The 14108-nt window shown below is 60.8% G+C and overlaps 1 protein-coding gene across 9 annotated transcripts in view; it reads left to right on the forward strand.

The window, feature by feature from the left end:
* The window catches only part of EPB41L1 (erythrocyte membrane protein band 4.1 like 1), a 133154-nt gene that overhangs the window by 104885 nt on the left and 14161 nt on the right, over nt 1-14108 (forward strand). For 6 of the 9 annotated variants that reach the window (XM_062204134.1, XM_062204132.1, XM_062204137.1 and 3 more), the window contains 3 exons: nt 6624-7031; nt 8851-8955; nt 11419-11499. In XM_062204134.1, the coding sequence (XP_062060118.1) occupies nt 6624-7031; nt 8851-8955; nt 11419-11499 (594 nt within the window). Of the gene's footprint in view, nt 1-3131; nt 4959-5433; nt 5542-6623; nt 7032-8850; nt 8956-11418; nt 11500-14108 lie in introns of all 9 variants that reach the window. The other 3 variants (XM_062204139.1, XM_062204140.1, XM_062204141.1) reach the window with 2 other exon arrangements.

Below are 14108 nucleotides of genomic sequence, written 5' to 3' on the forward strand. Positions count from 1 at the left end.
CCAGAGCTGGGTCAAGCTGAATCCAGAAGCCAGGAGCTTCATCCAGGTCTCCCACATGGGTGCAGGTGTCTAAGCACTTGAGCCATCCTCTACTGCTTTCCCAGGCACATTAGCAGGAAGCTGGATCGGAAGTGGAGCAGCTAGGACTCAAGCCGGCACCCTTATGAGATGCCAGTATTGCAGGTGGCAGCCTAACCCGCTACTCCACAATGCCAGACCCCCTCCATCTTTTCTAAACTGCCCTGGGCCTTGGGTCTGTTGAGGCCACTGGGCAGGCAGAAGTAAACATCTTTCTCCAAGGAGTATCCGTGGGGCTGCAGAGAGAGTAACCAGGCAGGACATTGCCTCTGGGCCCAGTGTGGCAGCAGGCTGAGGGCTCTGGGTGCAGGCTGTGGCCTTGCATGGGTGATGGGCATCGAATCCAGGCCCCGGCAGCAGGGGCTGCGCCCCCTCTCTCTGATGGGACTTCATAGGCTGTCAGATTGGATGGCACTGACCCATCTTCTCGCTGATGCTCACCCCTCTGTGGGCGTGGTGTGTGTGGGGGCATAGCCATCCCTGAGAAAAGAAAAGGAAACTTCTGTAGCTGCTGCAGGTGGGCTGGAACTGTGGGGAAGACGTGAGTAAGCTACAGACGTGGTAAAGCACAGATCACGCCTCCACCCTGTGAATTTTTCCTTGATGTAAAAATACAAACAAAACCACCTGTGCCGCGTCTTGAGGGAGGTCAGACAGGAGTCCGAGGCATCCCGAGGCTAGGATCAAAGCGGCGCCGTGGAGCCCTGAGCCCCCAGCACACAGCCCTCACCGGCTCCCTGCTGGCCGCCCAAGGCTCTCTCCCACGCTGCTTCAGGCTTTTGTCTTGCGTTGAAAGCCGGCCCCTCTGCGTCAGCTACCTGCCACCCTAGGTCTGCAGCACCTGCATCTCCAGGCCGGCTCCTCAGGGATTCAGCCGCCCCACCCCAGCACCCCCACCTGTGCTTTCTCCCAGGGTGTGGCTTCCAGCAGGTTCCTCCCCCTGGGCCCGCTCCTCCTGTGAAGGTCAAGGTCAGCAGGACTGCCCAGCTGCAGAGTTTGTGTGCTGCTTGGGTGGGAGCAGAGCTGGTGGAGCGCCTCTTTCTACAGTGCCTCCAGCTGCTGGCAGGGGGCGCTCTGAGTGAGGCCCAGAAGGTCCTGTGACTCACAGGACAGGGCGGCCGGCAGCAGGGCCAGTGCAAGGGGGGGGGGGGGGGACTGCCTTGGCGTTACCCCATCAGGGTGCCTTTGAGACCAACCCTCGGGCTCGCATGTGGCCCCAGCAATGCACTGGTGCTGGGGACATTTTTCTACCTTTTGTTCAGTCCTGTTTCCTCTTCGGGGTCCTACGTATCTGTAATCCTTGTGAGAAGCAGAATCCCTCCTGCACGCCCGACTGTCCCCCTCAGCCCCTGGAGAGCCTTGGTTTCCCCTTCTGGTAGAAGGCTGGCAATGCCTGCTTCAGGTTACCCATCGGATTAGACGTAGCAGCTTAGACTGGCACGGAGCAACCGTCACTGCATGCCTCCATTCCCCTCCTGCGGCGGCTTCTTTCCATCCTGTGCCGGCCCCGTCCCACCTCACTGTAGCATTGGGGCAGGAATGTTCCAGAAGGGCCTCATTGCCAGGCTGATGATCGCGCTACAAGGAAGCTGCTTCCCAAGGGCGTGAGGGAGAGCGCTGGCTCCTGTGGCCTCTCGAGCACTTCCGTCTGTGCAGGCTCAGGACCAGTGCCGCACTCTCGGGACCTTCTCCCTTCCCTTGGTCTGTTTCCTTTCGGCAGGGTTCTCGGGATGAGGTCTGATTCCCCAGCAGTCTTGGAGAGTTTGATGAAAACGGGGCGGGGAGAGACTCCATCTTCAGAGTCCCTCAACCCCTGTGGGACACGGTAGACTCCGGTGGGGTGGGATTGGCAGGGTCCTCCCCCCGAGAGGGAGCCCCAGGGTGCATAAACCATCCCCTCCTGTCGCCAGGAGCCGTTTGCGGCACATCTGGAGGCAGGCCTGGCCGGGGAAGCGCCCGCCGCAGAACTTGGAGTCAGAGATTGGGTTCCAGGCCTGAGGCCTTGTGGTCCCTTCTCCAGGCCTCCGTGGCCGTGGCCATGGCCGTGGCTTTGAGGGCCAGGGCAGCCCTGGGTTGTGGTGCACGTTAGACTCCCACAAGGACTTTTGTGGGCACAAAGTGTTTTGGCAAGCCCCGGTGGCCTCCCCACTTTGTAACGAATCCAGATGGTTCTAGAAGTCTGCCGCTCCTCCCTCGGCCTCCTGCGGATGACCCCGGGGAGCCAGGGACTGGCGTTGGTGGGTGGTCTGGCAGGGCACGTTCAGCTCCTTTTACCCATGGTCACACTCCCAGCTCTGGTTCCCTTCCTTCTGTGCCATGTTCTGGACGGTCCTTTTCTACTCTTCCCGTGGGTGGGTGGCCTTAGAATTCTCCAGGGACAGGCCTCGATGTTGCCTCTCTTGCATGGAGCCGCACGGCGTTCAGGCTGTGTCAGCCGTCACGGTGACTTGCGCTCTCTTGGCTGTTTGGTGTCTGCACTGTTGACCCATTTCCTTCCGCAAGTCCTATGGAAAGGTGGCCCTTGAGGCCGGGCCCAAGGCACTTTACTCAATGCTGCTCCTCAACTTGACATTGGGTCCTGGCGGGCACCCGTATCCCCTGGCCGTGAGACAGGTCAGGACCCAGGCACCCTCCCCCAGCTTGGCCATCAGCCACCCATCACCTCGGGCAAGCCAGCGACTTTCCCCACAGCGAGGAGATCAGACCCTGTCTCACGTGCAGAGACTCCCTGGGATGGAAGCCACTTTCCCTGCTGACAGCGATGGTTGTATTAGTAGGAGCAGCCCGGTCCTGGTCCATCCTTGGATCTCCATTGCCCTGTGGCTCGTGTGGGGAGGGTCTGGGACCCCATCCTGTTTTGTCCAGTTGGGGCAGTGGTTGAGGGCAGTCACTGAGTAGCCTTGCCGAGAGTGAGGGGCACCGTCCGGCCTCCCTCTCCCTGGCCAGTTCTGGGGCTGGGCCAGACCTCTGCCCCCTCTCCAGAGGGAAAGGGGACCCGCTGTCCAGGTGCTTGGTGTTTCACATTAACTCTTCTTGCTCCAATTGAAACACAGGGCTCAGAGCATTGGGTATTTATAGAAAGACAGTGCACTAGGCCGGAAGAGCTCGGCCTCCTCCGAGCGGCCACCACGCAGCAGGAGGACAGCGAGGCGGGCCTTGCCGACGTTCTTGCTGACGGCAGACTCTCCAAGGTGGACGTTCTGGTGGACAAGTTCAAAGTGGAAGTGGCCACGGAAGAAATGGTGGCAAGCCAAAGAGCAAACACCCAGCGACAAGGAAGGATGGTCGTGAGTCCTGAAGACTTCGAGTCCGTGTGGGAGGAAGGCCGCTGGGTCAGCGAGAGCCCAGCGTGCACTGCCCCGGCCGCAGGCTGCACGTCGGCAGCCCAGCTTCTCGAGGGCTGCGAGCTCAGGGCGGGCGCCGGGGAGGCAGCTGTCAGGAGCCGCTTTGTCTCCGGGGGCCGGCCGCGCGGGGGCCTGGAGGAGCTGCAGAGCTGCGGGAGGCGCCGTGCCTCGGGGAGCAGCCCAGCAGAAGTGGACGCCCCCTCTCCGGCCTCCGACAAGGGAGGCCTCCAGTCGTTTCTCCTAGACCCGGCGCACTCGGAAGCCAGGGCCGACTCGAGCGATGAAACCGACACCTCCTTGGCAGAGAGGAGCTTCTATTTAAACTACGGAGAGAGAGACTCGGAAGAGCAAGGCCTCCCTCCAGCCCTGGAGGAGAGAGAAGAGCCCCCGGATGCGCCTCCTGCAGCTGAGGCCAGGCAGGAGCAGTCCAAGGGACCCCTGGCCCCAGGGGCCTCTGCTGCAGCTTCGGGTGGGAGTGAGGATGAAGCAAACACAGCTTCCTTGGAGGAGGGGGTGGCACCCCCCGAGGGCCTGAAGGAGCATTCTGCAGGATGGATGTTTGCTGAGGACCAGGGAGAAGCGAGGCAAGGAATGGAGAGAGAGTTTACCCACCCGGCAGCTGGTGCGGCCGAGGAGGGGGAGCCCCCTGGGAGTGGAGGTTTGATGGGAGGGGCTGAGGAAAGCCCCCCGGCAGGATGGAGGAACCACTCCCCGCAGGGAAGAGGGGCTGGGCACCCAGACGCCCCGGCCCGCGTCCTCCAGTGGGCCGCCCCTCCTGAGGTCAGGAAGCCGGCCAGGCTGGATGCAGGCAACCTACAGCTGCAAGAGAGGCGAGTGACTCAGAGCCAGCCCTGGGAGCCTGAGGCCTCCGCACCTCCTCGAAGAGAGGCCACCACCCCGCCGCCAGCCTTCCCCAGGAGCTCTGAGGCTCTGGCAGCACTGCAGGGAGCTCCTCCAAGCCCCGCTGCTCCCAGGTCCGGAGGGTCTGTGGTGCTCGGGGCTCAGGCTCCTGCATGGCTCACAAATGCCCAGGAGCCCACAGGCCTCGCTGGGTCAGCTGTGCCACCTGTCCCCAGCAGAAAGCCCCGAGTTGTCCCCGAAGAAGCCGAGGCAGCCACACCCCTGGGGCTGCAAAGGCAAGTGACCTCCTTTCAGGCTGGGGGCCAAGAGAGCTCCCTGGAAGACATCAGCAAGACCTCAGTGGCCACCAAAATTCGAATATTTGAGACCCACGGAGCTGAGCCTCGCCTGGCGCGTCAGCTTGAAGCCAGGGCTCTTCCTGGTGACCTGTCTCCAGAGGCGCCCACAGGACAGGTGGAGCAACAGCGGAGCAAGCTCTTAGACCTGGGTTTCATCCAACTCCAGCCCCCGGGGGACTTCGCCAGCCCCAGAGCCATGCCTTGTTCCGCCCCGCCTCTGAGCACCAGGCACGCAGGAAGTGGCACTTCTGCCAGCTCCCCCCAGGAAGCGCGCCCAGAGCTCAGGCTCGTGTCCCCCGATTCAGGCTGTGAAGCCGCGCTGGAGGAAGCTCCCGGGGTAACTGGCCACGTGAGCCCCTGCCCCGCGGGGCCGACCGCATGCCCTGTAGTGCTCTAGAAAGCATGTCTCGACGGCGCCCACCATTACCGCAATCAGAGGCTGCTTATCCCCACCCCACCCCGTGAGTTCTTTTCCCCCGAGCAGGCCTGAGGGTAGCCCAGGCTGAACGGTGGGTTCATCTGCTTGGCCACGAAGACCCTCAGCTTTGGGTGCGACCCTGTGCGCAGAGGGTCGACCCCGTGGAGGAGGCAGCTCTGCCACTAGCAAATGACCCGCTCGCTTCGCCTTGCTCCGACCTGCTAGGGCCCTCCCTGTCTCGCTTGGCCTGTCCGATGGTCTTTCTTCATCCTTTCCCATCCCCGGTTCTCCTGCCCTGCGGAAGCTGACGGTCCGGAAGTCTCCATCCCTCACCTCTGCTGCTTCCCTCGCGGTCCCGGTGCCTCCTTCAGACTAACTGTCTTCTCTAATCCAGAGCAAGCCCGGAGATGCGGCCAGGGGAGAGAAGCGCCTCACCCGCCTGGCAGCCAAGGCCCCTGGCAAGGGGGCGCGCCTGGGACGCACCAGCCCCCCGGGCCCCCAGGTCTCTGCCGTCCCTCTGCGCGTGGATGGCCCCGTCGTCTCCGCTGCCTTAGGTCCCCAGCTGCTCCGGCAGCGCCTCTTGCGGCTGCTCAACTCTGGCTTGTCTGGAATGTGGCCCTCGCACTTGCCAACCCCCCAGCCCCTGGAGGCTAGGCGGAGCCTCCGCTAACATGGCAATCTCCAGAACCTGGAGCCCAGTGCTTTAAGAATGCGTTGTGGGTGTTATATTGGTCTTTAAAAAAAAAAAAAAAAAAATAGAGAATGTCACGAGCCAGACAAAAACGTGCGTGTGTGGTGTTAAGTCCCTGACAGGCCGGAGGAGAGGTACGTATGTCAGACAAGAGTCGCTGGTTCTCCTGAGGCACCTCCTGTCCTGCTCTTGTCAATTACACTGATGGGACCAGAACCACCTCGCCGTGGCCTGCCCGTGGCCCACTTAGGGAGCCCGGGCTGGCACCTGTGTAGCCTCCAGCCCCAGGATGCCGCGCCCAAAGGGCCTGACCCTGCCTTGTTCTCCCCTCTGCTCGGACGCCGGCCCCTCCCTTGGAGACTCAGTGGAATTGACAAGCCGTGCTGGCTTCCTCCTCGCGCCTCAAAGCTCTTGGCCCTTGCCTCTCTGCCGTGCCCTCCTGAGTTCCCCCCTGAGCCCCCGATCTCGCACCCCGGTTCACTCCTTGGTGCCCCCTGCACGGATGGGCCCGGGGCCGGGCACCCATCGCTGCCTCCCGCACAATGCCGCTTCCAAGAGCTCCCAGCTCCGGGCTGTGCTGGAGCCTCCTGTCCAGGGCTCCCTGGCAGGACGTCCGCTTTGTACCTGCTTCCGCCATCAGCGTGAGCCCTTGGCAAGGAGCACCCCAGCTCTTGAAAAGGGTTGGTTTGGGCTTGGAGCCCGTTTTGATTTCAAGGACCCTTTACCGGGGGTGTTTCTCGCTTCGTGACCTGCTCTTCCACTCGGGACCTCGGCACAGCCCTAAGATTTCTTCTCACATTCACCGTCTTGATTTCTCTCTCTCTCTCTTGCTCTTCCCCTCCCCCCACCTCCTCACCCCACTTCCCCGTCCCTTTGATTTTGTCCGGCCGTAGAGAGCAGGGCTGAGGGAGGGCTCGGAGGAGAAAGTCAAACCGCCACGTCCTCGGGCCCCCGAGAGTGACACAGGCGATGAGGACCAGGACCAGGAGAGGGACGCGGTGTTTCTGAAGGACAACCACCTGGCCATCGAACGCAAGTGCTCCAGCATCACGGTCAGCTCCACGTCCAGCCTGGAGGCCGAGGTGGACTTCACGGTGATCGGCGACTACCACAGCAGCGCCTTCGAGGACTTCTCCCGCAGCCTGCCGGAGCTCGACCGAGACAAGAGCGACTCAGACACCGAGGGGCTGGTGTTCTCCCGGGACCTCAAGGGGGCCCCCAGCCAGGACGAGGAGTCTGGGGGCGCCGAGGACAGCCCGGATCGAGGGGCCTGCTCCACCCCGGAAATGCCCCAGTTTGAGGTACAGTGGAGCTTCGTCGAGACACGGGTGCACCCCGGCACTGCATGCTCAGAGGGCCCTGGGCCTCGCAGGAGAAGAGCGAGTGGCCGGCCGCAGCCTGAAGCTCCGTCCTGTGTTGCATGACGAACCCCCCCGCAGAACAGCATGGCTCTGCGCGCGCATGTGTGCCGTGTCGGTCCGCCCCTAACAAGCGCCCCTTGTCGGTCCGCCCCTAACAAGCGCTCCTTGGCGTCTTGACCCCGCGGCCCCATGGCTTGCTGAGGAGGTCAAGCAATGCTAGGCAGGCTGGGCTCATGGGACTCCTCCTCTCCTTGCCCGTGTCGCATGCCACCCGCGGAGGGCTCGTGGCTGTGCACGGCCGGCTCTGAAAGTCGAATGGTTTCTCCTGATCCAAGCCCAGGCTCATCTCCCTGGGGCCTGGGCTCCTGGAGAGGGGGGAGAAGGGACAGCAATTGAAATCCACCTGGCCCTGGGGTCTTGGGGTGGCCGGAGACGCTCCTGTTCGGTGGGGAGGATGCAGGGGCAGCCCAAGGCCAGGCCTCTCTGCGCTGGGACCCCCGTCTGCAGAGCTCCCAGGGGACCTTGTTAGAAGTCATCTCTGCCCCCATCTCTTGTAGCCCAGCCTCCCTCCCACACCCCAGCACTGGAATATCAGCTCGTCCCCTCTGGATCGCTCTCCGTATGGTGCCTCTGGGTGGAAGGCTTGTCCTCCCTTCCTGTGCTGTGCAAACGGACGGTGCTGCACGACGGAGTGGCCCTAGCAGGCGCTGTCCTGAACCCCCCGGGCAGAAGTGCTACCCAGCCCCGTTAGGCCTCTGCTCTGGCATTATCCAGTGCCGCCGGGTCAGCATCCTGCCAGGAGCCAGCTCCTCTAAGCCTGGCGCAGGCCAGGCTTCTTCAGAAAGTTCATGGAAAAATGAGATTAAAAAGTAAGTTTATTTTGATGCAAAAAAATTTTGAAGTCCATGCCTAGTTTTTCTTTTTTTAAAAAAAGTGTTTTCCATGAGCTTTGTGAAGGTCTCTCACATTAGGCACCAGGAGGTGACTGACTGAGGAATGGCCAGACGGCAGGGCTGCGGCCGACTGAGAGCCCCCCCCCCCCCCCCCGTGCACGGCCTGGGGTAGGCGCAGCGTGAGGGAGGCCCAGCGGGGGCCCTGGAGGGGCACCGATCATTTGAGACTTCTTCTAGAGCCGAAAGGATGGATGCTGCTGGCTCAGAGCCAGAGCTGGTTTCTTTGACTCCGGTTTAGAAGTCAGGACAGTGAATATTAAATCCAGAGTTTTTCTTACAGCATTACGACAATCGGACGGTCTGTTTACTCACAGGCTATGGTACCAGCTGGCCCATAGCTGGCATGTGGCTTCCCACACGCCCTGCACTGCCCGCCCATCCTCGACGAGCCCACATAACCCATTTGTGTCTCCATCCACGGGGGTGGCCGTGGCTCCAGAGAAGCAGCCAGGAGCGGGCGGCTTTCCCACGGCCATGGTTCAGGTTCAGGGACATCGTGTGTGAGAGAACACAGCCTGGAGCCAGCCCGGCACGGAGTGTACTCGCGGGATGTATGTCCTCTCCATGGTGGCCTAAAAGCCCAGGGTACAGCCGCCCCAAGGTGGTCGGGTCAGGGCCTGGTGCTGGCCGTGGCTCTGGGCCTCTCCTGGGCTGTGCGTCTGTGCCACCACACCCTGGCCTGCCTTCCCTTCCAGAGAGCTGGCCAGCTCTGGGGCTGGGAGATAACCGGCTGGCCCTTCGCCACCGCCGCGTGAGCACGAGCCATGCTGGCTTCTTACAGAGCGTCCTCCCGCATCTCCCTACAGCCCGTGAAGGCAGAGACCATGACCGTGAGCAGCCTGGCCATCAGGAAGAAGATCGAGCCGGAGGCCATGCTGCAGAGCCGAGTCTCCGCTGCAGACCACACCCAGGTAGCCTGCACTTCCAAGGACCCTGAGCGCGGGGGTCAGGTGCTGGGGGCAGCAGGGAGCCTCCTCTGCCATGGCCACGGCTCAGCCAGTCCTTCCCACCCCTGCTCCCCTGGAGCCCCTATCTTAACCCTGAGCCTCAGTGTACCCACTAGGCTCTGGGGTGCAGGGTGGGTTAGGCTCTTGTCCTGGGTAGACCATGCCTCTTAAAACCTCATTTTCCAGGCCGGCGCCGTGGCTCAACAGGCTAATCCTCCACCTTGCGGCGCCGGCACACCGGGTTCTGGTCCCGGTCGGGGCGCCGGTCCTGTCCCGGTTGCCCCTCTTCCAGGCCAGCTCTCTGCTGTGGCCAGGGAGTGCAGTGGAGGATGGCCCAGGTGTTTGGGCTCTGCACCCCAGGGGAGACCAGGATAAGCACCTGGCTCCTGCCATCGGAACAGCGCGGTGCGCCGGCCGCAGCGCGCTACCGCAGCGGCCATTGGAGGGTGAACCAACGGCAAAAAGGAAGACCTTCCTCTCTGTCTCTCTCTCACTGTCCACTCTGCCTGTCAAAAATTTAAAAAAAAAAAAAAAAAACACCTCATTTTCCAGATGGGAGTGGTCCTGTCTCCCCTTTCTTCTGGGAGTGTCGGGAGGATGCATGGTTGATGGGTTAGGACCCCGGTTTTCAGGTGGCTTGAGGGATGCCAGGGGCCGCTTGGGGAGAGAAGATGGAGCAGCCACAACCCAGCTGCAGTCAGAACAGCTCACCTTGGGTCATGTTTACACGTGGGGGTTCAACAGATTGATGACCTGCACAAAAGCCCAGAAATCAATTGTCTCAGCAAGGTGAAGCCCACTCGGCACCTTGGAGAGAGGTGTCGTGAGAGACACAGGTGCGCTATGCATGGGCGTTGCCCAGCTGCCTCTGAGCCGCCAGCTTCGAAGATGAGGACGGGGCTCTGAGAGGCAGGAGAGCTGCAGGGCAGGGCTTTGTGCCCTGAGTTCAGTCTTTGTCTCAAGAACTGAAATACGACATAAACAACGCAAGGGGCAGCTCTGTTTCCAGAGGCCTCTCTCCCCCTCTTACGGTGATGCTCTAGGGGCTGGTGAGGCTGCCCAGAGCAGGTCAAGACTCTCGGGCTCTGCTGGGCTGGGCTCTGTGACCTTGGGCAAGCTGCTTTCCCTCTCTGACCTGTTTTGTCTGCTTCACGTGGGTTTCCATATAGAAAAGCTTAAGGAAACTAAGTGGCCTCACATCCTGATATCAAAATGAAACAAAAAATTCAGTTCTGAAATTCAAACAGAACAAAATGAAATTTTTCTCATGCTATCTTCTAAAAAAACATTTACACACATGACAGTATAGACACCTTTATGTCTTTACACTTAGAAATCTGACGTAAGTGCCATCACCCTCTTTTAAACCCTACCTGTTTTTCTTAATAACTATTTGCAGATCACTCCCTATTGGCATAGGTGGACCCCTCCCCCTTCTTTGTGCCATTTAGGAAGCAAACCCTGTTTTGTTTTGTTTTTGTTTTTATTTTTACAGGCAGACTTAGACAGTGAGAGAGAGAGAGAGACAGAGAGAAAGGTCTTCCTTCCGTTGGTTCACTCCCCAGATGGCCGCTGTGGCCAGCGCTGCGCTGATCCGAAGCCAGGAGCCAGGTGCTTCTCCTGGTCTCCCATGCGGGTGCAGGGCCCAAGCACTTGGGCCATCCTCCACTGCCTTCCCGGGCCACAGCAGAGAGCTGGCCTGGAAGAGGGGCAACTGGGATAGAATCCGGCACCCCCAACCGGGACTAGAACCCAGAGTGCCAGTGCCGCAGACGGAGGATTAGCCTAGTGAGCTGCGGCGCCGGCACTGGCTGCAAACCCTGTTTTGTTTTCCTGTCTCCTGTCACTGGACCCTGTGGTTATTTCTGTCTAAATTTTTTTAATGTATTTGAGCGACAGATAGGCAGAGAGCTCTCAGCCACTGGCTCCCTCCCCATGTGGCCACAGCAGTGAGGGACTGAGCTGGGAACAGGCTGTCACCGCTGCCTCCCAAGGGCTGTGTTAGCAGGAGCTGGAGTCAGGAGCCAGAGCGTTCCCGTGCAGGCTGTGGGCACCTTAGCCCCGGGGCCAAGCTCCTACCCCTGGTTCTGTCTTTTGCAGTTAATGCTCAGGGCCTACTATGAACCTCTCTATTCACGCTCCTTGGCAAACTTTTCTGTACCCAAAGAGTAAATTCCTAGGGTCAAAGGCTGCACGCTTTGAGATTTGAATGGAATTTGTCAGATTATTGTTTTCCCTTTGTGAAATGCCCTGGGTGAAATGAAGCGGAGGGCCTGCCAGGCTGCCCTGCCTCTGTGTTGGCCACCTCCACGCGAGCTCACGCACACGGCCGGCCGCTCTGGAGCTGGGAATGCCACAGGCCTGGTGGCAGATGCTGCAGGTGGCTGTGGCTCGCTCGCCCTCTAAAACGACTCCTCTGGCTGGCAGGTTGATGGGAGTGCCCTGGCGGGGAAGGAGTTCATGGTCACCGCCCCCTCCATCACCACAGAGACCATATCAACCACCATGGTAAGTCAAGCCTGGACGCCCCCCTTTCTGAGCGGCCCCTCCACTCACGTGGCTGCAGCGGCTGCAGGACTCACCCGCCGGCCTCCCAGCTTTGGGCAGCGGCCCCCTGCCAAACACCCGTTGTCTGGCACCTTAGCTGTCCCAGGGCAGTCTGACGACAGTTTCCCCAGCAGAGTGATGGGGGTGGAGCGCAGCCTCGCAGGGTAGAAGGCGCGTGGTGCTGCTGGAGCACTGGGCACGCCAGTCTGTCTCGGGATCCCCCTGGTGGACCTCCCCGGGTCTGAAACTGAGCCTGACAGTACTGAGGACCCTTCTTGCAGTGGCACCTTTTGGGGTGTCTTGAGCCACTTCCTCGCCTTGGTCAGTAGATGGCAGCAATGAGCTGGAATTGGAAACAACATTTTGCAGGACTTCCTAAGCGACCTCGTGGTTCTGCAACCTATTTGCTGTCTGACCCATGACAAAAGGTCCTTGGCCTTGGCCTCAGGTGTCCTCATCTGTAAAATGGAGTCATCCCCATTCTGCCCGGCTCCCGGGTTCTTAAGACTCCAGCAACACCGGGTCCTTTAACGATGACCCAGGTCAGACAGCAGCCAGTACCCAGGCTGCAGCGCCAGGCGCTATACGGAGAACTCTGAGTGGATTCTCACCTGGGCCTGCTTCCACAGCCTTTACAGATGAGGAAACTGACCTTGGGAGAGGTCAAGTGACTTACCCCAGGGCACACAACCAATAAGTGGCAGTGCCGGCTTAGCCCAGGCATCCCGACACCAGAGGCCCCCCTCCCAGCCCCCGCCACTCTGCTCTGCTCTCTGACCCCCACCCCACCCCGGGGCCCGGCGCTGGGGCTGGAGAAGGGAGCAATGCCTGCGTCAGCTGCCTGGAGCTGCTTTCTCTTGGCAACCGCCCCCCCCCCCCCACGCTCACCTTGGAGATTAATTGTTAGTTTAGACTAACAATTAAGTAACCACAGGGAGGTTTGGAATAGACAAAGATTTCAGAATCAACAAGTCCAAACCAGAATCCAGCTGGCACACTTTTTTCCCCTGGTCACTCAGTTCCTCTTCCTCCCCCAAGCCCTTGACCATGGGGCACTGGGGTGCTTGTAGGGCTAAATTCAGACACATCTGCACGGTGAGCAATGTTACATCACTCATTTACTCATCCGTCCATCCACCCACTCATTCATTCGTTCCGAAAACATCTATCAGCCTCTGCTAGTGTCTGCCTGCTCCAGAGCCACCGAGCTAAAGAAACACACTGCCTGCTAGGGTCCACCCATTCACGTCACCCCCACAGGGGACAAATGTGCCCCACATGTAGGCTCTGGGCACACCGTGGTGAACAAGGCCCAGATCTCCCACTTCCTGGCTGCATGACCTTGGGCAAGTTACCTGCACCTCTCCAAGCCTCAGTTTCTGTGGGGTGAGAGTAGGGGACGAGAGCAGCAGGGGCCTGAGAGGCTGCCCGTGGGGACGGACTGAGGCCCTCTGGGCACGCCCGAGACCGGTGCCTGGCACACAGTGAGTGGCGTGGAGCTGCGGGCTGCTGTCGCTTCTTCCTGTCTTCGTGGAGCGGTGTCACCATGCCCTCCCGAGGACCACAGGGAGGACGGCTGGGGGTGACAGCTCTGCCAGGAGGAGTCGGGGCAGGCATTACCCAGGCAGGGACAAGTGAGCCGTGTGTGCGGGAGAAATTCAGGTGCAGTCACGGGAGAAAGGTGTCTAGGCCGTGGGAACAGCAGTGCAAAGGCAAAAATGCGAAGAGGCGGAGCCTCTGGAGGCAAAGCCCAGTGGTCCTTGAAGCCAGGGGTCGGGGTTGTGCAGGAGGACCCGAGGGAGAAGAGACCCCAGAGGAAGTCCAGGCCCAAGCTTGAGGAGCCGCGAGTGTCGCGTACAGATTCCAGCTTCATGCTGGAGACAAGGGGGAACTGCTCACATCCTAAGGTAGCGGCGTGAAGTCACCAAGCAGGCGCTTCTGGGCTTTAGGAAGATCAGACAGGACTAGAGCAAACCCTCCTTCCAACCCCTCCCTCCTCCCTCCTCCCTCCTCCCTCCTCTCTCCTCCCTCCTCCCCCCTCCCTCCTCCCCCTCCCTCCTCCCTCCTCCCTCCTCCCTCCTCCCTCCTCCCTCCTTTCCTTTGGTGAATGTTTACTGAGCACCCACGACGAGTGAAGTATCGCACTGGCCCCCTTGAGTCCAGCACTGACGCAGAGAGACAGCAACAGCAGCCCAGCCGCTGGGAGAGGCAGGAAGAGAAGGCAGGGAACTGGCACAGGGACTGGGGTCCAGCCTGCAAGCAGGTGGCTGCAGGGTGGGGGGGTCAGGGTCAAGGATGCCCGGAGTGAAAGACAGAATTTGGTCACTGGTCGAAGGTTCAGGCAACAGGACAGATGGGCTGGGGATGCCGCTCGTTAGCCAGCGGTTCTCAGAGCATGGTCTCGGCAGCCTGCCAGAAAAGCAGTGCACAGGCCCAGCTCCAGGGCTCTTGACGCAACGCCACAGGGGGCCCAGGGGACTGCAGTCCCGCAAGCCCGCCAGGGGACCCCTCAAGTCCGAGGACCACCAGCAGAAACCGAGTGCATGGTAGATTCCACTGGGGAGCCGCCA

This window comes from Lepus europaeus, chromosome 10 (genome assembly GCF_033115175.1).
Source record: "Lepus europaeus isolate LE1 chromosome 10, mLepTim1.pri, whole genome shotgun sequence".
In the NCBI taxonomy this organism is placed as follows: Eukaryota; Metazoa; Chordata; class Mammalia; order Lagomorpha; family Leporidae; genus Lepus; species Lepus europaeus.